Here is a 23,675-nt window from a genome sequence, read left to right on the forward strand (position 1 = left end):
CACTGAGACTGGAGCACTTAATCTGCAGAACGTGAGGATGTTCCTCATCCCACATTTCTAGGTGCCAAGTATGTGTTCAGAGGAACAGCCTTTGTCCCAGCTAAAGCTGCCGGGTTTTGTATGTGGTTAAACTCTTCAGGGCGTAGGACCACAGGAGCTTTGCTTAGGAAAGACTGTCTTAATCTCTTCTCTCCTGCTAGAGAAGAGAAGTCAAGGTCTTAAAGCTTCAGCTAGTTGTTGGTGTCCTAATCTACAATTTATCAACATAGGAGATTTAAAAAAAAATACAAACAAAAAAACCCCAAAGGCAATTAATATGAGCAAAGACTTCAAAACTTCTTTGCAAGAACTTTCTGAATAAATCCCACCAAACGGGCGCCTGGCTGAGATGGTGACTCTCCTGGAAATTCTGCCGTTTTAAACCTGCTTTTAGCAAAGCCTTGCCTAGCTGTAAATTGGGATCCTAGCTTGCTTGTCCCAGATTCTTAGGAGCACAGCCTTTTCCAGATGTTACTCTGGGCCCTGACCCTGTACCAAGAAGTCTGCAGTTCTTGTGACCGTGATAAATATCAAAACAGGTCACAGACGTAACCCCCAGCTGGCGCGTTAAAACATTTGCAGTTCAAATCTTGTTGGGTGGTGGTTAGCGACGTACCTCGATATTCATACGCCACCCCGTGGAAGGCTGACACTGTAACTTTCAGGAGGGATCAGTGTTTCCCTCTTCTGTTACTCTTTGCATTTCAGGTGTAGAGAGTCGGGTTTAGGATTTAACCATTCCTGTGAACTTAAATCACAAGATCAAAAACTTTACTGCAATGACAGATCTAAAAAACCTGAAGTATTTTGCACTCTCCAGTGCAGTAGTAGTACAGTTTAATTACAAACCCAATATTCAAACACTTATTAGTGATGTGAATGTCATCAGAGACCACAAAATGAGTAACTGCAAGGTAATGGTTTGCTATATGTTCAAAATATCTTCAGGCACAAGAGAGAGAAAAGAAAGATATTTTAATAGCAGTTTCTGTTCTATACTTGCAGATTAAATTGACATTTATGTATAACTATTTCCTTTGATATTATGTCCTTTATCGTAACATTTTAAACTATCTTTTTTAAAAATTGAAACTTAGAATAGTAACTTTGTCACTTTCACATTAGAAGATATATATGAGCAGTGAGACAATGATTTACTCGCCAGCTTTACCCTGTACTTGTGGAGATGCTGCAGTGCAGATGCTGTAGGGCAGAGGCACACGCTGAACTTCCACAGTACTTTCTATGGTTGTTTTCATCTGCCATGTCTAAATAAATCCTGCTTCCTTAGCACACTCTGTACTCAAGACTTCAGTTGTGTATTATTATTTGGAGCCTGCATAGAAGGCGTAGTCCTGAGAGATAAGTAAGTTTTACTGCTTTAGTGCTCTCTTTTCTTTTTTCCAGGAAAGGTGTGTTCTTTCCTATCTCGCCCCTCCCTTGTCTCCCCCTCACCCTCCTCCCCCCCCCCCCCCCCGCTTTTTTTTTTTTGACTTTTACGTCTGGGTGCTTTTTGAACCATATTTGTATGTAAATTGTAAACAGTGTTTTGGGAATCTTCTTGTATTTGATTTGATACAGATTTTCCATCCTATGTCTTAATTCCCACCCCCCCAAAGCTATCATGTCCTGTGTTGATGTACCCTTTTCAGTTTCCAGGGGTACTCATTCAGAGATCAGATCCCCAGCAGTGAACTAGAGATTTCTATTGTTTCTTTCTGTTCCCTGCAGAAGCAAGATACAAAGCAATGACCAGTATAATGTACATCCCCAAAGAAAAATCTTCAAGGACAGGCAGATAGCACACATCTGTATCTGTGTATGTTATATTGCTGATAGTGGTATTCATAGGAAGAAGTATTTCCTCGTGGCATTTGTGATGATTTCTTGCATAGAAACAAAATTCAGAAATGCAACCAGACATCCATAACTGGACAAAGTTTGGTATTTGGTTATATTTGCCCTCGGATTATTAGTTAACAAACATTTCTGTCTGTAAACCCAATGACAGTGTTCCCATACTAGAGTCTACCAGGGCTTTTTCTGACAGCTTCCCTTGCGTTAATGGAGTCTTTCCAGGGGAGAAGCAATGAGTATAATTGTGAATATAATTGTCTGAGAAAACAACCTGCAAACAAACCAAACCAACAAACAAAACCCCAAAGTCTTCTGTAGGGATGTCTGATACAGGATTGTGTTGGGTGTTTTAAACATTAAACTTACTGTGTTGTTAAGAGCTGCATCTTTCTAGGTGAAAGTGGAAAAGAATGTTGTCATAATAACGTAACAGTTTTATGATATATACTCAGAAGAAAGTTTTTGAATTGTTGAGATCAGGCTGCAGACAATTCCTATCTGTGTATCAAAAGTGACTCAGATTTACTACTTTGTATATTTCCTAATCAAGAAAATATGTAATATTAAATAGTATTTAAATGATATCTTAAAACTGACCCAGAAAACCAAACGTGAGTGTCAAAATACTCCTTTGAATACGAATGTCTTGCTGTTCCTCTCCGCAGGTACGGTGATGCAGTGAACAAGAACTTAGTGGTGGGCACCCTCTCATGGCCCTCGCCGTGGGTCATCGTGATAGGATCCTTCTTCTCTACCTGCGGAGCAGGTTTACAGAGCCTTACCGGAGCCCCCCGGCTGCTGCAGGCGATCGCAAAGGACAACATCATTCCTTTCCTCTGGGTTCGTACTTACCTCTTTTTATTATTTTATTTTATTTAAAAAAAAAAACAACAAACAGAACAGATTCTGTATGTAGTAGCTAACCAGCTACTTGACTTTATGCTCTTGGAAATTAGATTTATTTTCCCTTGTTTGCCCAGCATCGAAGTGAAGGTCAATATTTTTTTTTATTTTAATGCTTTGTTTTCTTTTGTTAAAAACTAAGAATATTTTAAAAGGAGTTTGAATAGACATATATGGTAATTTTATGAAAAAGTCTAACATCTAATTCAGTGAAGCACCGAAAGCCATTAGAATAATTTGACTCCTTGCTCTAGAGAGAAAAGTATGTAGAAAAATTACTGTAGCTTTTTAAAACATAATTTTTAAAATTTTCTTTATAGCTTTATGAAATATTTGGAAGATATGCTTAATGTTTCTATTTTTTCAGATTTTTGGTCATGGAAAAGCGAATGGTGAACCAACGTGGGCTCTTCTGTTAACAGCATTAATTGCTGAGCTGGGAATCCTTATTGCTTCACTTGACATGGTGGCTCCGATTCTCTCAATGTAAGAAGCAGGGTGGTTGCTATGTAAAGGCGATGTGGAAGGGGAAGAAAAGAGCAGTACTCTTTTGAGTTTTGCTAATTGGATTGTTTTTCAGAACCATATCTTAAGCCAGTAAAGCAAATTAACGGAGCCTGAGTTCCACTTTTATTATTTCTGTAAATTCTCTGACTTCAGGCTCTGCACATAAATCTATTTGTTTCTGCTCTGGAGCATTTGTGAATCATCATGTTTTTAGTAGATTGTTATTTTGTTTGGGACAATGTTATTTTTATCACAGAACAAAGATAGTGTTGATGTTGTGGATAGATCTGACTTCTGATCCACTTAAAAAGCCATTTTAACTGCTTTATACTGATATTTCAGGCTAATAAAATTCAGAGGGATAGGCACAGGTGGCAGGTCAGCTGTATTTTGACTGTAAATCATGCTTGTGTTTATAATCTGTGCCAGAATCTAAAAGGTGCGTGCTAAAACGTATTGTGCTTTTTTTGCTTCTGCAGGTTTTTCTTGATGTGTTACCTCTTTGTTAATCTAGCATGTGCAGTACAAACACTTCTTAGAACTCCAAACTGGCGGCCCCGGTTTAAATACTACCACTGGTAAGTAAAAAAAGGCCAGCATGCTCAACATGTTTCCTGTAATCTGCAGCATGGGTTTTAGAAGAACCCTCTCCATGAGGGCTGTGGGCATCTCTTCTTTCTCTGGATATCAGTTCTAGACAAGAGTACATCGACGTAGTATTCATAGTGGACCAGACCCAGACATTTAGTGGCATGAGGGTTTCATTCCAACAACAGGATACGAGAACTGTCGGGGACTGGGGAGCTTCATTGGAAGCTTTACTTTCACTTGCCAATTCGGAATAGACAATTTAAAGAGCAAGAGAAGAATTTACTTGTTTTTAAGCTTTTCTTCCCCACTGCTCACTAATATCTTTGCTTTCTGTTTCAGGGCCCTCTCATTCTTGGGCATGAGTATTTGCCTGGCACTGATGTTCATTTCATCTTGGTATTATGCTTTGGTAGCTATGCTTATTGCAGGCATGATTTACAAGTATATTGAATACCAAGGGTAAGTGTTAACTGGATAGAGAAGGGTAGGAAGGAGATTTGGTCTGTTTTTTATGAATTATCTCTAGCCTTCACGCTTGTAGAAGGAACTGTCCAGAGATATCACTTAGTGGGCTTCCCTTACTAGTTAAATTTTTTTCATTGTTTTACTGTGTCAGTGCTAAACAAAAGGTCATGAAGTGCTTTGCTGTTAAGCCTCTAAAGGTGTTTGGTGAAAGTTGAGAGTCACTGGAAGCAGAAACCCTGGGTGGCATCTATCATTCTGCTGTCTATCACACACAATTACTTCAGGCCCAGAACAAGTGAAGACAACCATCTCATTCCAATTTCTCTGATGCAAAGGTCTGTCTAGAACAGTCTTTGAAAAGCTCAGTCTGCAGGTTAAGTTGCCTGAGATTGTTAATGTCTGACGGAGCCAGGCTGTACTATGGCTGTGTAACTGAAGTTTAACAAATCAGGTATGGACATGCCTGATACTTGTTTATGCTTGGGAAGCATTCTCTGTAGTGGAGTGTTGATTACAGTAAACACAGAATGGTGGTCCTGTGGTATACATTTGACTGAAACATTTGCATTTCTCTTAGGTGATACTTGGTAAGTATCACGTTACATACATGTACAAGGGATAAATATACATGTGATGCATGCTATGTATCACATTATTAAACTCATTACAAAGTAATGGTTTCTCTGTAGCGTGACTAAGTGTGCAGTTCAATGCTCATGAAACCATATGTTGGCTACATTGTGTGTTCTTCACAGTGCGGAGAAGGAATGGGGTGATGGTATCCGAGGTCTTTCACTCAGCGCAGCAAGATATGCCTTACTCAGACTGGAGGAGGGCCCTCCACACACGAAGAACTGGAGGTACTCAGTTTAGACTGATAAAATGCACTGTCATGATTTTCTGCTTACACTTAAGGAATTAAACTGGACTCCAAACAAGATGCTTTTGGTCTGTGCGAATCAATTGAAATGCCTGGTGTTGAGTCTGCGGTAAGCTGCCTGGTCACTGGCCAAGCCCTGCTGTGTGGGCCCTGTATGGGCAGACCTTTTGTGTCCTTTGGATCTCTAATTGGACTCTGAACTGGTGAATTCAGAAGTGGAACTTGAGGAAAGCCTGGAGATCTCTGAGTACTGAGGTCCAGAGGCCCCTGGTCAATTGCACTGGGGGCACAAAGAAGTCACTGCTATCATCCTAGAATTAAAAATGGGCATAGTGGCCAACATTTCTGCCTGTGGCTTTGTGAGCTGAAGACAGATTAAGTGGGCAAGAACCCTCCTCTCAGTTACGCATCACACAACTCTTAGGCTCTGAACAAGAGGACTAGGAATCTACCAGAGAGAGTTTTAGAAATCTTTTTATACTTGCTCAACCACAGCTTAAGAGAGAAAATGATTTAATTGATGTGTAGCAATACCTTAGGGGACAGAAAGCAGGTGGGATCTGTGTTTAGATGAAAATATTCATATTTCCCAGGTATTTGGCACAAGTATCCAGATAGATTCGGCCTTACGAGTATGAACATAGTGTGTGCTCCAAGACTACTTAAAAGAGCCTTGAAAATCAGTTATGTAAATAAAACACTAATGCAAGCCTCTTAAGCTAAGTACATGAATGAGTTTTATGACTGTCAAAACAATGCAGCAGAAAGGTTGCATCAATGCTTCAAGTCTGTGATGCATCTTCAATGTTTTTTTATCTTCTTCAGGCCTCAGTTGCTGGTGCTTCTGAAACTTGATGAAGATTTGCATGTAAAATACCCTAGATTGTTAACATTTGCATCTCAGCTGAAAGCTGGCAAAGGTTTGACTATCATAGGATCAGTGATCCAAGGGAATTTCTTGGAAACTTATGGAGAAGCCCAGGCTGCTGAACAGGTCAGTGTCTTAAATTCCTAACTTAAAAATGGGTGAGTGGACAGAGAACTTAAAAGTTTCATAGTCATACAGGGAAAAAGGTATTGGTAAGGCTTCTGTGCGATACGGGACCAGATGCGTCAGCTTCCAGTTGTGGCTTTGGGAATATAAGATGATCAATGTTTGCAACTTGTGTAAACAGCCTTACTGTATAAAACTGTCTTCATTTATAAGAATGAATTGCTGTGGAAGTTTGTTTATGCAGATCAATGGAGAGAAGAGGACTGTCTAGTTTTCTGAACATACCAAGAAACATTTCAGTAACTGTCAGTTATTACAAACTTAGCAAATGTGCTGTGTCTCTTTCAGTGTGGTGATAAATTTATCACAAAAAGCATTGAAGAATGGTCTTGAAAATTTGTTAATAAATCATTTCGTCTTCCTCACTGTGTAAACAAGACATCATGGCCCTGTTTACCTCTGTATAGTATCAGCACATGACTGTTTTCTTGCCCAGAGTCTTTTTATACGGGAAAACTGTTATAAAGGGAAAACTAATACATAGGCCTATGTGGTGATCAAGTTTGGTTAGTTTTTAAACAAATAAAGGGTCCTGTATGCTTGACAGGTGTGGGATGTTTGGTGATTATATTTGTAAACTGAATGTAATAACACAGCATGTTACATAGAAATCTGAAGCTGGAAATCTGAATGAAGTTAATTAACCTTGGTTTTAAAAAGGTGAGTGTTTTAGGATTAGAAAATAGGAAGTGAGACATCTGTATCACTGACTACTACTATGAATAAGAGATTATAACACAAACCAAAAAACCGTGATCTTAGAATACATTGGAATATGTTAGAAATAATTATGTTTGGAAGGGACTATGTGTGTTTTAACAAGTATTATTCACAATTAGTGGGTATTTTCTCTTCGTTTTATTAAGGAAAGCGGATGAGCAGAACTTTGCTTTGAAATATGTTTTACCTGTGGACGCATGAACTGGGAATTTACGTTGTAGTCACATGATAGAGAAATACTAAGCGTTCCTTTTTGGTTGTGAGGTTTTTCCTTGTCTGTCTTGCAGACTATTAAGAATATGATGGACATCGAGAAGGTGAAAGGATTCTGTCAAGTAGTTGTAGCCAATAAAGTTCGTGAAGGAATTGCCCACTTGATCCAGTCCTGTGGACTAGGTGGCATGAAACATAATACTGTGGTTTTGGGATGGCCATATGGCTGGAGACAAAGTGAAGATCCAAGGTCATGGAAGACATTTATAGGTGAGCTTTAAAGGTTCTGTGTGATCAAACATTGTGAACAGAGGTGTTTTACTACACAGAGGGGATTTTAACAGAATCCTTGTGAAATTTGTTTTGGATTTTAGTCTGTTTTTTCTAGTATTGATTGTGAAGTAGATAATTTCTCACAAAACTGCTCTATGTTTGAAATACCACTTCTTGTAGGTAGAAGACCTGTGAAAGATCTTCAGAGATCAAGCGGCTAAAATTAATCTGTCCAATGAATGGTTAAAAAATTACAGACTTGAGAGATACTGTGTTTATGGCAAAGTATAATTTGTGTCCTAGATAATCTCTGTCTTCTCACAGGTCCTAACCTATCCATCTCTTTTCACTACTGGAGCTAACACGCTCCTTGCCTATATCCCTCTCCTTCCCCTATGGTCCAGTTACTTCACACACTCAAATTAGAACAGAGCAGATGCTTTCTGCTCATACTTAGCTTTGAAGATTGCTGCTTTTATTTCAAACGTGAAATAGGGCTTGTGTTCCTGTAAGTCTGCTTTATCCTAGCTTTGTCAGTTGGTCCGACCTGTCTGTGCAAGCCTTGTTGTACATACTTTTCTTTACGTAAGTAATGACTTTTGTGGTTTGCTGACATTTGCTCAGTGAGTAACTCTTTTCTTTTTTTAAACCATAGCTGACTCTTGCAGAATTGGAAGTAACTGTCTGTTCTTCCCCTTTTGGGCAGGTACTGTTCGCTGCACAACTGCAGCCCATCTGGCTCTGCTGGTTCCCAAAAATGTGTCTTTCTACCCCAGCAACCATGACCGCTACAATGAAGGCAACATTGACGTGTGGTGGATTGTGCATGATGGAGGCATGTTGATGTTGCTTCCTTTTCTTCTCAAACAGCACAAAGTAAGGAGCTAGCCAAAGAATGTTGGTCACTCAGCTACTTCTGTGTGCCTTAGTTTAAAGAATCAAGGTCCAGTCATGGAGCCTGTATTGATAAACAAGAGTGGATATATTGATAAGTTCCTGTTTTGTAGAGCAAAATATTATTGGTTCAAATACTGAGAGTTTGCGTTCCCTCACCAGGTTTGGAGAAAATGCAAAATGAGAATTTTTACTGTAGCCCAGATGGATGATAACAGCATCCAGATGAAGAAGGACTTGGCCACTTTTCTCTATCAACTCCGAATAGAGGCAGAGGTAGAAGTGGTAGAAATGGTAAGGGATTTGAGCCTGTTTTTCAACTTATGATGCAAATGGTGTTTGGTTATGACTTGATTACAAGCACAATAATTTTTTCTTATTTCTGCAGCACAATAGTGATATCTCAGCATATACTTACGAGAGAACTCTTATGATGGAGCAGAGATCTCAGATGTTGAGGCAAATGAGGCTGACAAAAACAGAGAGGGAAAGGGAGGTATGTGTGTCGTTTGTGGTTGATTGGTACGGGCTGCTGAGGTGGATAACAAAGTGCCTTCCTAGTAGTGTTTTGTATAGCTGCTGTTTAGATTTAAATCCTGCATTCAAAAGATGTAAGGACAAACTTTTAATGTAGCTTTTTTGTTTCCCAAAATTGCACAAAGTCATTGAATAGCCTGGCTGTACTTGCAAAATAATGCTAGAAATCATTTGTTTCGGGGGGGAAAAAAATGACAGCATATATGCTGTTGAAGGGATTTGTGTGTTCCCCTTTGCAATGTAAATGATGCTCGATGACTTGAGGATGTAAGTCTTAACCTTTTCTTGACCTTGTTTTTGCTTTATATGGGATGTCTGGAGTTTGTCTCTATTTGTTTTGCTACTGAAGCTTTCATTCCAGTTTGGACTGTTAGGGCATGTAGCTATGAAAGGTGCAGATGATCTCATTCTTCTGCATGTGTTTGTCCAGCTTTTTTTTGTTGTCACTTTTGAGTCAGACTTGTGCATTGTTTCAGACTATGTCACAATGTGAGCTAGACTGTCTTTTTCTCTTGTATAGATACGGGCCTCTCTTAGTCCAAATTCTGTGTGACTGACACCCATCAAACTGTTTAAAGTCAAGTTTGATATGTGAGATTATTGGCTAGGGACGTTGTCTGGTATCAGAGCTGTCCTAAATGCTAAATTGACTGGACAAAATAAAGGATACAATGGAAGAAAAAGCCTTTCATTGCTTAAACAGAACCAGAGAATGTAAAATGAAGTCTCTGAGTTCACCTTGTCATTCATGTGCCCTCTAGGCTCAGCTGGTAAAGGACAGACATTCAATAGCACGTCTGGAGAGCCTCTACTCGGATGAAGAAGATGAGGGGGACCCAGTTCCTGAGAACATCCAGATGACCTGGACAAAAGAGAAATGTGATGCTGAGAAGCGGAACCGAGGCAGTGCTGTGGGAAGCTTTAGAGATCTCATCAGCATTAAGCCGTGAGTCTTGTCTAAGTCAACAGCTTGCACCTCCTGAAACTCTAGATGTGCTGTGCTTTTATTATCTTTTGTCTCGTAATCCTTGGTTTAGATTTGCGCAATAAACATTGAGATCTGACTACTGAAAAGACAGCAGTTAGCCTCCTGAGAAATCTATAACCAATTAAATGTGGCATACATACATATACCATCCTACCTGGTATAGTTAAATTCTAAACTGAAGCTGTTAAATCCTGTTACAACTTTCCTCCTGTCTCCCAAATACCTCAGCAAAACACACAATTGAAAACCAGGCTGATGATTTCACTGATCTAATCAGAATTTAAAAAAAAGACTGATAATTTCACTATCTAATGTGTAGTGCAGATACTTAACACAGCAAGGAAGAAGTTGTGGAGATGCTGATGAATGACTGTGAATAGAATATGTGTGTGATAAAACCCTCCGAGACAGACTTGCTGTTGAAGGAGCACTGACGTGTAACAACAGCCTTGGTATTACCACATGTGTGCCCCTGAATAGCTAGAAATAAGGCTCTGTTTGTGGCTTTGTATAAAAACGTGTGAGTCTCCTGTGATACTACATCTTAGATGAAGCGTTCACTCAGTCAGCTTTGTGTACTTGGCAAAGTTCCAGATACTTCTTCCTAATAAATCAGTGAGAATTCAAATCTAGTTTAGGATGAATCATACATAGTTTATATACTGTAAAAATTCTGCTGAATTTGGTGTTAACTACCTGTACTTTTTCCTCTTCCATGCTTTCAGAGAGTGGGAAAACTTGTAAGTTTGTTATTTAACTTAGAAGTACATTAAGATGGTTGAGAGGGAAGACTTCATTTTCTCAACTAAAAATCAGGAAAACTATATGTAATTATGGAAGAAAAGAGAAGCAGTTAGAGTTGAGCAGTCTTAGCAATGTTTCTAAAGGGAGCAGGATTAGCCACTTAAGCTAAGTATCGTTATAAATAGTACGTAATAAACTACAGGAGTTGTCCTGACAAGAACTAAGTCAGGATAGAAAACAGTTACAGGTCTGAACCTATTTCCTTAAGCAGAGTATGACACAAGCAGGAGGAAACATTACTCATGTAGAGAAGCTCTTGTTCTGCAACACTGCTATGATGTTATTTCTGGCAGTTTCTGGACACTAAGCAAACCCTCTCTTAGAGCGTACACCTGCAAATCACTGGGGAGAGGCCAGTTTTAAATGTCACTTTAGAGAATACCAAGTCTTTAGTTTTCAATTACTTTTCCAAAACTATCCACAGTTAATACCAGTGTATTGTTTCTGGTGCTGATTTCTTCCTCACTTCCTGTAAACTTGATCTGGCCTTTGTGTTGTCCCTGGCTTTCTGAAGCTGACGTGGTGAGACAGAGGATGTCCTTGCTCTAAATTAAATAAGAACATGAAATAACAGAGAGGTAATTCAAAGTTGGGTATATTATGGTGTTAGTATAATAAACATGATTGTCATCATTGCATCTTCTATTTTCTGTCTATATAAAACATTTCTTTGCAAACCTAAATATTCAGAAGAGTAGCAAGGTTACTAGAGACTTTCACTCATGATGTAAAGCTGAATTAACAAAACTGTAGATACATATTTGATTTGTTTCTACTAGTACTTGTTTTTAATATATTAAAATAAAGAAAAAACAACAAACAAGTGGAACTCCTCAAAGCTTAAATGTATTCTCCCTTTGATAAATCTATTTCTATATTGTTTTTCCTTTTGTGTTACCAAAATAATGGTTGATTTCCTGTAGGAAGGAACATCATTCTCTGGCTCAAAATCTCCCAAGGGCACTCTCCAGTTCTGTTCCTGCATGAATTGGTGTTTTTTTGTGATGATATATTCTGAATAATTAATCCTGTTACCTCTCTTAGCCTGGATTCTTAAGGAGCAGAGGCTTATGAGATCATGCTGCATCTATTCCCTTCTCTTCCATAACTTTTGAATCAAGTGGCTACTCAAATTCGAAAGCATGATTGAGATTTTAAAGATACTTGGGCCATAAGTGTTTCTTGTGAATAACCAGACAGAGAGGCTGATTAGCATCCAGCTGAAGGAAAAGTCAGAATCCTTACTGTACACCAGACAAGCCCAGGAGCAGGCATACATCCAGCCCTTTGTAGGCTGCGTTCCAGCCTGCGACTGGAGGAAACCAGGCTTTCTCTGGAGATGTCAACAGCTGTTCAACAGGGAAAGACAAGTGCAGTCATGGGAAGTGTGGACTAAGCACAGTGGTGCCAGTCTCCTACTCGGTTCCAATGGGTGTGAGAGAGAGTTTTCAGGTACTGAGTCCAGGAGAGGTGCGTGGTCTGCGCTGCCATGGGAGCGAGGGGATCTGGAGAGGGCTGCCCGACAGGAAGCTCTGCAGTCACCAGTGTCCACAGTCAAAGAGCGTGTTCCCCTTGTGAAAATGCATTTTAACTTCTTATGCAAGACTGTAAATCATCTTTATAAAACATGCTTCTTGAAGAGCAATACAACTTTGTAAACTGGAGACTTGACTCCAGGGGTCTTAAAACCGATGGATTTAGCCGTACCTGAAGAACTCTGAAATCTCTTTTGCATCTTCATCATTAAGTTTAAAGAATTTTATTGCGTGTTGAGTTGACATTTAACAGGGTATTCAGGAGATTCAAGGTATGCTTTTAAGGGCCTTGTTAATCATTCAGTTTTCAGAGGCATGTTTCTAACAATAAGCGTGAATGTGCTCCTTCTACAGGAACCAGTCTAATGTCCGAAGAATGCACACAGCAGTGAAGCTCAATGAAGTTATTGTAAATAGATCCCATGATGCCAGACTTGTTCTCCTCAACATGCCTGGTCCTCCAAAGAATACTGATGGTGATGAAAACTGTATCCTTTCAGGCAAGGCCTGGTCCACAGAGAAAATCCTTCTATGATCTGTGCTCTTGAATTCATTTTGCCACAAATGCTGTCAAGCTGTCATATGTGACAAAGTGTCCACTGAGGGGAGGGAACTGGCTTGCGGCTGTTACGTGGTAATTGCATAAAGTTGGTTGCTCTGGAAGCCCTGTAGGTTTGAACTCAGTCTTGTCAAAAGTCATACTTAATTTTATTTATTTATTAAATTTATTTAATTTAACTGTCAGTAGTGGATGTAGCAGATGTTTAAGGTGGCATTCACAGCAGCCAGCGCCCTGGGCAGGGCAGTGTCTGAACTGGAGCAAAGAGGAAGTCCTGACAGAGCGGGCGTACCTCAGGCGTGGCTCACACATCCAAACTTGGGAGCTTAGCTCCAAGTGCATTGCTCTGGGAAGACTAAAATTCAAACCGACAGCACTGTGGCACTTAGAGGGATACTTGCACCCTGCCCTAAGCAAGGCCAGTGTGCAGGATTGTGATCTGGTGAGCCAGTTGGCACCATTGTTCTCTGTGCACAGCTGCTCTTCAGCCTTGGTTTGTACCATCAAATTAGTAAGCCTTTCACTGGCCTGTGCCACAAAACGCACCTCACAAGTCACAAATCACAGATGGAATGATTGTTTTCTCCTAAAACAAGATAGTAATAGTCAATGGCTGTTTCACAACAGTGTGCTGGCCACAGCTACTACAGCTCAGGAGAGGTTTTAAACTTGAGGTTATGGGTGAGGATGCTTATTCCTCCACCATTCCCTGGAGAGGCTGGGCCACTGTGACTGAAAACCACTCAATCTTCACAGAGAGCAGCTGGGAGGGTGTTCGGCTGTGTAATCTGGTGCCACCAGCATCACTGACAGGCTCAGCTTTGGGCAGTGGTGGGTTCGTTTTGGAGCCAGCTGAAACCGGCTCTGTCTGACATGGGGGCAGCCCCTGGTCTCGTCTTGCAGAGGATGTCCCTGCAACCTCCCCGCTACCAACGCCTTGCCACATAAACCCAATATGCACGCTGGTCTCTGTGTATTTTGGTTTTGATATGTATTTTGTCCTTGACTTTACCCAAACAGACATGGAGTTTCTTGAAGTCTTGACTGAGGGTCTGGAGAGAGTATTACTTGTTAGGGGAGGCGGCCGAGAAGTCATCACAATTTACTCCTGATTTAGTACAAGCTTCTAACGCTGGTCTACATTTACCTTCTTGGCGATAACGGACATTCCAGTTTTAAATGGAGAAGACAAAAAGGTTTTTTGCCTAACTTTCTCCTCATCCAGTCCTGTTCATTGTCTTTCCATTTGCAACATACATATCTTTTGGGATTGCAGTATTGTTACACCATCCAATTAGCAACATAAGTTAATTGTGAAGCTGCCACATTATTCAGTTTCTGCTTTGATACTCCAGCATTTGTGCATGTAGTTTCAACACTAAACCTATTTTTAGTCAGCACTGCTATGTGCAGTATTTTTCGTAACTGTATGTAAAGTTAGGACATGAAAGCCAGTTACTGTAAAAAGATTTTAAAAGCTTTTTATATTAGGTTTGGGGGATAGAATTACATTATATAGCAGCTAGTTTCTGCTGAAGTTCAGCTATAAAGCATTTTCTAAGAGCACACTAAATTGTAAAGAGAGGACTGAAAAAGCTTTGTTTTTCTGGGTTTATTTCCAGAACTAAACTCTCAGTATTGGGTAAGAATTTATACTTTTAATACCTTTATTGATAGAGATTTAAATAAATTATGTTGGTATAGTTGAAATTATGTATGTAGCTTGCTACAAATTGTGTTGCTTCTGAGACTTAGGTTCTGTGAGGCCAGATCCCTATTTATTTTTGTATTTATTTGTCAGAAATATTGGATACGCAGATGCACACTGTTTAGGATAACAGAGATCTCGCAATAAATTTTGAATCATCAGTGGATTGAAGGACCAGTCCTGTGCAGTTCTTCCATGCTTTACATTTCTTGCAGACCATCCATCAAAGTACATTGAGCATGTTGGAGTCCCGTCTGTAGAGCCAGGCGCTATGCTGCACGCACAGCAACGGGGTTGTCCTTGCACAAGTACAGGGGACCTGCAGCTTCATTATATACTTTATGCCCTTAGAGGAAAAAGAAGAAAAGATGACCTACATTAACCAATAAGTCTCTGGAGATTTTATCAAGCCCATTGAGTTGTACTTTATGTACAGAACATTCATATTTTTTCAATAAAATGTTGCATACACTTTGAACCTATTCTCTCTTCTGTGTGCTATGGTGAATTACCTAGGAAAAGTCCGTCTGTCCTTCCTTGTGCAGAACTGCTGTGATCTGGTGTCAGTGCACCAGCACTGGTGGATCCACCGTATGAAGGGAAGGTACTCCCCAAATGGTGCACATACTGCGATGTGGAGGTGCCAGCTTTGTCTTTAAAGCAGCCTGGTGGCGTGCGTAAGCGGGTAGAGGCTCCCAGGTCGGAAGTTACTGCCACGTGCAATAGCCAGGTAGCACTCCGTACCTGTAGACTATACAACACAGACAAGCTGGTACCCCCTCAAGATTTCGGCTGTCTGGGAAATCGGTAATCCCATACAAGGGAGAAGTGTGAGCTAACCTCTGTGGGATGCATTAGTAGTATGGGAAGGAAGGTGGGGATTGACACACTGCTCTGACCTGTGTGCTCTTGCTCCTTGGTGTACTAGTTCTGTCAGCCCTGCTGGGATAGTACTCCTGATAGTTTTGCTGATAACAGCATGACCAGTTTGTCGGCAAGACAGAAATCTGAGAAACTATCCAGGCTTTTACCTTGAATAACATAATTAAAAAAAACCCCGCTTGTTATAAGAGTTTTATAGTTAAAGCCTAAGTTTGTTGTCTCTGTGAAACAGGGCGTGCGTGATGGTGCTGGTGCGTGCGAGATCCCTGCAAGACAGCAGCCAGGAAGCGACTCTAGGGTGCGCTCTCTACTGGATATTTTTTATTTTATTTTTTGAAAAACAGTCTTTGCTTTTTTGGGTTTGAAAGCTGAAATTTATTTCACACACATTTTAAAATGAAGGGAAAGAATAAAGCCTGCTTATTTGTAACTGTGCTATTTGTAGAGACCAGTTTTACATCTTCAGAGGGCTGAGGAGTAGTATGCAAGTGTACAGCAATCAGGATATTTAACTATTTCCAAGCATTTTTTTACAGGAGCAATAAAAGAAGTTTATGAAAACTTTTTTTATTCCTCAGACTTTTGTAGGTCTAACTATGAGATACTAACTTTCTTTTACCAAATGTAAACTTCTACTGTAACCATGCTGAGAAATACGTGCACTTCTTATGAAGTTTTCTGCATTTAGATGACATAACTCCACCTCACAAAAGGATTTTGGTGCCATTTATAACCTGACCCAAGTAACCTGTTTGCAGTGTTATTAAGTTTTAGTATCAAATCAACCAAGTGAATATCCTTACAGATACAATGTTAGGCTTTCAGAGGTGATTCTACACAATGTGGATTAAAAAAACCACCCTAATTCAGCATTGTGTGGACCCTGACAATTTAATAGGCTTCAATTATGTAAGACCTCTATATAGAGCAGGTTCAAAATAATGTTCTCTGAGACTTAGCTTATGTTAAAGTGCAGTCTAGGGGTGCATGTCAGTGAAAACTGGAAGTAGCATGGAAAAGGTCGTGTAAGAAGAACATCAGTGAAGAAGGTAATTTCTAGTTGAGTCAGCTTCCATTCCTGTCCCTACGCTAAAACTTTTTAAGGAGTTGAGATCATTGCAATTAAATCAACTTTGTCATTTTCTATTTTAAGCTCTTTGTATAGGGGTATAGCAAATTACAGTTAAAACCTCTGTGGTGTACTTTTAATAATTAGTTATTTAAAAAATCCTACTGTACCACAAAGATGCCACTTGCGTTTATCTTTCACCTCCAGAAAACTCGCAGTCAGAAAAAACCCACAACCAAAAAGCTGGTTTCCTTTCTGCGAGGAGCAGCGTGCCGCTCGCCTCCTTCCCCGGGCACTGACCTGGCCTGCAAGGCGTGCTGGGCCTCTGGGCCCGACACCCGCTGGAGGGATCCGGGCCACTGCCCTGCCCAAGGAACACCGCTGCCCTGACCCGCGTTACTTGGGAATGAATGCGCAGTGGGCATCTTTCACACTATTCATCTAAACACTACCGCTTTGAATTCTAGATGCACTGATAGGAAATGAAACGTGATAAATTAAAAAATTTCCATTTAAACAATACATCCTCCTCCCCTGTCCCCATTTCTCATTTTCTCATCTGCGTCATCCATAATAATGTTTGCTTCCTCAGCAGTTCCCCTGGGAAAGGAAAAACTGCCTCACGCTGTGCTCTGGAGGTCAAAAGTTCTCATTCCGTTCTGTAAAAGTTACCCCCCAGCATAGTCACTGGCCCAGGTCTGTAGGCGGATGCTGCCCATGGAAAGTGCCGCTTCCCTCTGGGGAGAGGTACCCCATGGCTCTGGATTTGCCACGTCAGGCAGCAGCGGTCCGAACTGCGGCGCAGTCCAGCAGGCGACGGGCTTTTGAAGATTTCCCATCATAGTCACACTCTATATTCCAAGCTCAGACAGCTCTTTGAACAGACTGTGACAAAAATGGCAACTTCTGTCCAGAATTATCTGTCTGCCCTGAAAATAATGCAGGCAGGCTTCTTGCTGCTGGGAAAAGTGTTGTAAGGGCACGTCTCCTCCTCTGGCTGTGAAGGCGCCTGCCAACCGGGCATATACTGCTTACTCAAGGCAGGCTTGATGGTCAATTCTGTCAGTTCCTGAAGCAAGGCTGTTGTAGTGCTTCAAGGAGTGCCAGACAGCCAGTGCACTTCATGTGATGGGCTGAATCCGAGCTTAGAAATGGGTGACAGACTGAGCAAACAGGACAATTTCAACAGCAAAGGGTACCAGGCTAGTGCTTGGTGGCGGTGGGAGGTGTCCCTGACTTATCTCTGCACAGGGCTTCGTCTGAGGTTCTCTTGCACTTCTCTGCACCATCCTGCGGGACTCCCAAGATAGCTGTCAGTACCTGACACCATGAGGTCTGAGGCTCTCCAGCTTGCAAGGATTTCTGCTGTTCCCTGGCATGTCAATAATACAGATGTCACTGCTGAAACAGAAACACGGCAGGATGCGTCCGTGGCCCGCAGAGATGGCCTTACTTACGGATTAGTAACAGAGTTAGAGACCTTGGGCTGAGGTCTCCACCTTTGAGACGTCTGTGCTGTGCAAGTAGGCCAGTGATTCTCTATGATGTTGAAAGAAATGCAAGAGGGAGAGGATAGGACTGTATGCTGCATAGATCTCATTCATAAGTAAAACAAAAATTCATCTGTCTCGCCAGAGAAAGACTTTTTACAGAACTGTTAGAAGAGGAAAATACTAGCTGAGCCACCAATCTAGGTGAAGGCAGTCAGGATCTAGTACAGGATAGTCTGGGTTACCTTCAGCAGGGAGACGAAAGCAGCAAGCTACCATTTTGGTGCATCAATATCCAATGCTTCGATACTCTTCACCTGTTTCCTTTCACCTGACTCAGGAGGTGCCTGTGCTTCTGCTGTAAGATTTGCATATATCTATTTAGTTCTTGCTCAGCATCCTTCTCAGCTCAAATCTAATTTCATGAAAGGTTTTGAATTGCCATAGCTTGCTATGGCTTCTGGAGGCAGTCCTGCCTGCCCTCTCCTGCTTCTTGTCATGTCTTCTACCTCCGCCCCTTTTGTGCTGGCATAAGCAGTCATGCAGCCGTGTAGCAGTGGGATGGGACCATGCCTTTTGGCAGCAGTGACAAGTTACGCCCATTTGAATTCCTCTTTAAACTGCAGCACCGGATGGGAGATAAAGGCTAAATGTCTGGCAAAGTCAGTCCCCATAAAATGATGCTTTTTAAGAAGAACCAAAGTAGACAATTCACCATGTTTTGCCTGCCAGCTCCAAATTGAAAATGTCCTCTTGATGTAGCTTCTTCTCTTGCCAACAAAATACCACTGCCAGGAGGACACAACATTGTCCAGACATAAGGCAATGTCCAGACAGAAGACAATCTCCAAGGTTCAAATACAGTAAAGTACTGAAGGGATTTGAACAATAGCTTTCTTAGCGTAGGGAATGCGCCTACACTCTTAGCTGGAGAGCTCAGGAGAAACACCAGCTTCATAGTTATGTAAGATGGGGTTGGCCTGTCCTTGGCACCTCTGCAGGAGGTCAGGGCAGTAAATCTGAGTGAAGGTAAATTCTTTCCAACATGACCCATACTCTGAAGTTTCAAAAAGTGATACCTTTGAAAAGCTCTTCTCTTCAGCAAATTGAAATGCAAGAGCTGAGGTGATCCTCTCTCAAGAGTTGCTGGTTTCCGTGTGATTTAATACGAGAGTATCTGTGACTTACACTGAGCAGTTGTATATGAAGTTGTGTAAGATATTGTCAATGCAAAGATGTGTGGTCCCTCTCTGACAATTTCGTCCTTTGCGTTGTGTGTCAACAAGAGGCAAAACCAGCATCCAGCAGAGCATGCGAATGAGAAAAATCGCTCACAGAAAAAAGAAGTAAGGAACCCAAAGTCAATAAGCTTATGAACCTATCTTGATTATTGCTCCTCAGTTTCTCATAATCTGTTTGTGTGCGTTCATGTTTGGTTGGGTCTTTAGTCAGGCAGTCAGTACTTCTACAGAAACCCCGCTCGCAATCTGAAAGCAACAGTAAGGATTTTAAGACTTACAGCTTAAAATTGAGAGGCATAAATTCTAAATTCAAGACTTAATATAGGTAACAAGGTAGCAAGTCATATGAATGTAGTACTTTGACAAACTTGCCTGCTTTACATAGCTGAATACAAAGGATTTTCTCATTACACATACAAAACAATTTCCTAAGTGTAACAATTAATTTCATTGTACTTTTAAATTTACAGCTATGATTAAATACCTTGATTTGCTTTCGATTAGATTTAAAAAATCTCAGTTATTTAGGAATCAATTGCTGAGGCTTTAAAAAAAAAGAGAAGGAGGAATTCACCACAGAAACATTAAAGATCTAAACGGAATATATGAATAGTTCCCATCAAAATAAGCTGGCTACAATCAGGACTGAATGTATTTTTAGTTGGCTCCTTTCATGTCCTCCACCAGAGTCCACACAAGCTGTTCCCACAATATAACTCTTTGTGGCTTATCTGCTCTTTTCTCTTTCAAGGACAAGTACAATTAGCTTCCTCAGAGGCCAGCTGTGCTGGGGGTGAAGCATGGCCCTATTTATTGTTAATAGACTTTAAACTAGCACAACTCTTGTCTTGTCAGAGTGGCTTCAGCTCTGTTTTTCGTAGAAGCGTGTTTGGTTGGGCTCCATTCATTACCATTTTCAACAACTCGTTTGCATTTATGGAGATATTTCTCACCTCAAAAAGAGCTTATTGAAGTGGTCAGCCAGGCCAGCCAACTAAAATGAACATACTGAAGATAAAAAGTAGATGAGATTTACTCCAGCCAGTCTCTTAGGTGGATTCAGATTCCTGTGCCCTGTTTTACACATGCTAAAGCTAAAGCTGTCTAAGATTCTGCTGTGAGCAAAGCTTAGCAGTTATATTGTTCCCAGAGTAGTGCATGGTTTCTACAATGTATTTTTTTTCGTCAGATTTTAAAAACAGCTCCTTTTAAACAAGCGTGATTTACTCCTTATGTTTGGGGACAGAACACTCCCTTCATCTACTTTTTTCTTTCTGCTAGCTGTTATCATAGAATCATAGAATAGTTTGGGTTGGAAGGGACCTTTAAAGGCTATCTAGTCCGACCCCCCTGCAATGAGCAGGGACATCTTCAGCTAGGTCAGATTGCTCAGAGTCCCGTCCAGCCTGACCTTGAATGTTTCCAGGGATGCCCACCTCTCTGGGAAACCTGTTGCAGTGCTTCACCACCCTCATTATAAAAAAAATTTCTTCCTTCTTCATACCACAGAAAGCAGATGTGGGAAGGAGGAAAGAAAGAAGGGAAAGTAGCTTCCCCAGGTTGTTTTTTATTAGAAAGTATTTTGGAGACTTTTTTGTTGTAAAGGCTATACTCCTCAGTAAACAAACAGGGTTTTATACAGACACAGTAAATATGCTAGTGTGTGCATGTGTGTATATATATATGTGTATGTTTATATCTGTGGCTACATATGTGCGTATCTCCCACTGGCTGGGTTAAAGTGGCTACGCACCAAGTGTATGTCAGTAATTAATGGAAACTGGCATAAAAATCCACTTTACTGGGTAAAACAGAAGTGTTTTACCTCAGCATCTACACAATCAGGCCACACATCTTAAGAATGCATGCTAAGAGCACATCACATAGCCTTGAAAGTCAGTATGGCTAAATCCTAATATGGCTAAATCTGATTCTGATGTGCGCATTTCCTGCTGTCTCCTGCACAGGACTCCTTCTGGCTTCCTGGACAGATTGTACCTTGAGTACAGTGGCAGCCCAGGATGGCGGCTTTGGAAAAAGTAGGTTATCCTTTCTGTAACAGTCAGAGAGCTTTCACTTTGATGGCTGCTTGACCCGTGTGGATGTAAACTTACATGCAAAATCAGGGAGATTAATTCAACGTACAGCCTCTGATCTAAGGCACATGTCAATTTTTAATGTACATAAATAAATGCTACTGCTGTTGAAAACCATGTAAGACAGAGCTAGTTACTTGACGTGTGTTTCACGGCTGTAAAGACCAGTACTCGCTGGCAGGGAGGTGGAGGAAGGATAGGTACGTGAGATGAGAATGCCAAGTCATAAATTTTAGACCATATGCCCTCTAAGGCCATGGATTTATATCCCTGCACTTTCCCCTCCCCTTTAGCTTTTCTCTAATACCAGGAGTGCTGTTCATTTTCCTGAAAGGCTCATTTTGGATGAAGTTAGAACAAAAATGACAGCAGAAGTGACAGAGGTGCCCTTTAGTATTATTTCTGATCTACACAGAAGTAGCAAGTCAGAGAAAACTTACTGTGAGACTGAAGTTAGAGGTAGTCTTATGTCTGTGTTGGTTCGCCTTGGTCAGTGAAATCTGCAGCGAGAAAAAATCCTGCTAGAATTCAGAGTGCTTGTTTAATAGGACATTCATGATTATGCCAGAGAGTTTATTCTAGTAGGAGAACATGTGGAGTGCCCTTTTTCATATTGCAATTCAGTGCTGTGGGGTTACAAAACGAATAAATTTGTGTATGCGATTTTATAGCTAATACAGCAGTGTGCCAACATTTATCAAGTTGCATTTAGTGTCGCAATCTAGTTAAAGAGAGGCAGCTCTTAGTGCAGATTCTGTAAGGAGGAAAAAGTCACTCCTGTAATCTCTTCAAAGTCTAACATGATTAAGAGACTGACCCTTCTCACACCAGGCTAAAGTATCAAAATCTAATTAGAATCTCATTACTAACCATATGCCCACAATCAAATCCTGGGTACTACAACTTGCCTGCCAGTATTTTCAGGAAAACTCAATAATATCTTTAAATTGGGCATACAGTGGCAAATTTTCTACGAAGCGGAGAAGACAACTTAGAAAAAAAAAAGCAGAAGTCAATAGTCTTAGACATTAAAGGTTTAGAGGAAAAAGTGTACAGATTTTAGCAAAGCTGACCTTCTCTTGATGCTGACTTTTCTTTTACTTTAAGGTGTATCTCACAGATACCAAAATTGGCCAAGAAACCAATCTCACCTTTGTAACTAAGGAATTAGACATGCTTCAACCTCAGATGTCCAAGTCGTTTCACATACTGGCATCATCAGAGAAACCCATGTCAAACGAGACTCCAAACCTGCTACATTAGGGTACCCAGCCTGTAACATCTATACATTTGTTGGAGATAGTAGAGCTCACAGAAGGTGCTGAACTCCTCAGGAAACAAGACTCAGGTGTCATCATACTAGTCTCGGCCAATTTTTCAGTTAAATTTGGAAGTTTAAAATGAATACTTGATGTTCATTTTAAAATCAGAAATTACTCCAAATGCAGTACTGTGAGTCTGAGTTATTGGATTAAATTGGAATTTGGATGAAAATTTTTCAGGCTGAGGGCATCTTCACAGGTTACCCGTACCACAGACAAGACAAAAAAGAAACTTTAACTAGGTCCTGGTACCTCTGCTAAGCCAAAGGAAGAAGCTAGAGTTTTTCTTGTGTTGAGCTCCTCTTCTCATCAGAATTACATTTGAAAACCTTATTTACTGACACAAATACATGGTTCTTCATACTGCTTGAAAATCAAACAGACACTAGCCTCAAAAAATCCAGTCCCATAGTCCTGTGTTCAGATAACCACTCTTTTCAAATGGACAGTTAAAATGTGCTAGGTTTAATGTCGTCTTTGTTGCCATACCAGCTATGTGAAAGAAAATTTGTTTCCATCGTTGCCTGATGGACCATGTACATCCTCAGGGAGAAGTTGAGATTTCTCATCTCTGCTCTCAGCAGAACAAGTCTCTGACTCCAGCACAGGTGGTATAGTGGCCACTCTCAGTACATGAACTGAATGAAGTGTAAGAGCCTTTCTGCAACCAGGCTTAGCAGCAAGGAAAACCCCCATGCTTTTTATTTGTTGCTTTTTTTTGGTAATAAATGACACAACTTCCATTAAAGTCACTGGGAAAGTGACATTATGTATATCCTATCTGTAGCAATCTCTTTAGCCACTTCTAAAAGCCTTCTGAATTCTGAGAGAAAATAAGGATGTGCTCAATATACTGATGTCATGTTTTTCAGGACATGCCGTAGGAATAGGAGCCTTGGGAATTTATGTAATTTCTTGTTCACAACTGGAATTGTGCAATTAAATGTTTCTTATTCTTCCATATTTCAAAATGTGTTATTTATGTGTTCACTGGTAACTCCATGGAGTTTCATATTTGAACATCTGCTTTCAGGAAGCAGTTTGTTTT

The 23,675-nt window shown here is 40.6% G+C and overlaps 1 protein-coding gene across 5 annotated transcripts in view; it reads left to right on the plus strand.

The window, feature by feature from the left end:
• The window catches only part of SLC12A4 (solute carrier family 12 member 4), a 49,600-nt gene extending 34,601 nt beyond the window's left edge, over nt 1-14,999 (plus strand). For 2 of the 5 annotated variants that reach the window (XM_075433391.1, XM_075433393.1), the window contains exons 11-25: nt 1,348-1,405; nt 2,562-2,736; nt 3,167-3,285; nt 3,786-3,884; nt 4,237-4,356; nt 5,118-5,222; nt 6,068-6,236; nt 7,304-7,499; nt 8,209-8,378; nt 8,559-8,690; nt 8,785-8,892; nt 9,695-9,879; nt 10,647-10,661; nt 12,615-12,748; nt 13,840-14,999. In XM_075433391.1, the coding sequence (XP_075289506.1) occupies nt 1,348-1,405; nt 2,562-2,736; nt 3,167-3,285; nt 3,786-3,884; nt 4,237-4,356; nt 5,118-5,222; nt 6,068-6,236; nt 7,304-7,499; nt 8,209-8,378; nt 8,559-8,690; nt 8,785-8,892; nt 9,695-9,879; nt 10,647-10,661; nt 12,615-12,748; nt 13,840-13,931 (1,877 nt within the window). In that variant the 3' untranslated portion in view covers nt 13,932-14,999. The remainder of the gene's footprint in view (nt 1-1,347; nt 1,406-2,561; nt 2,737-3,166; nt 3,286-3,785; nt 3,885-4,236; nt 4,357-5,117; nt 5,223-6,067; nt 6,237-7,303; nt 7,500-8,208; nt 8,379-8,558; nt 8,691-8,784; nt 8,893-9,694; nt 9,880-10,646; nt 10,662-12,614; nt 12,749-13,839) is intronic. The other 3 variants (XM_075433392.1, XM_075433394.1, XR_012765294.1) reach the window with 2 other exon arrangements.
• The last annotated feature ends 8,676 nt before the right edge of the window (nt 15,000-23,675 follow it).

The sequence above is a fragment of the Opisthocomus hoazin genome, chromosome 12 (genome assembly GCF_030867145.1).
Source record: "Opisthocomus hoazin isolate bOpiHoa1 chromosome 12, bOpiHoa1.hap1, whole genome shotgun sequence".
In the NCBI taxonomy this organism is placed as follows: domain Eukaryota; kingdom Metazoa; phylum Chordata; class Aves; order Opisthocomiformes; family Opisthocomidae; genus Opisthocomus; species Opisthocomus hoazin.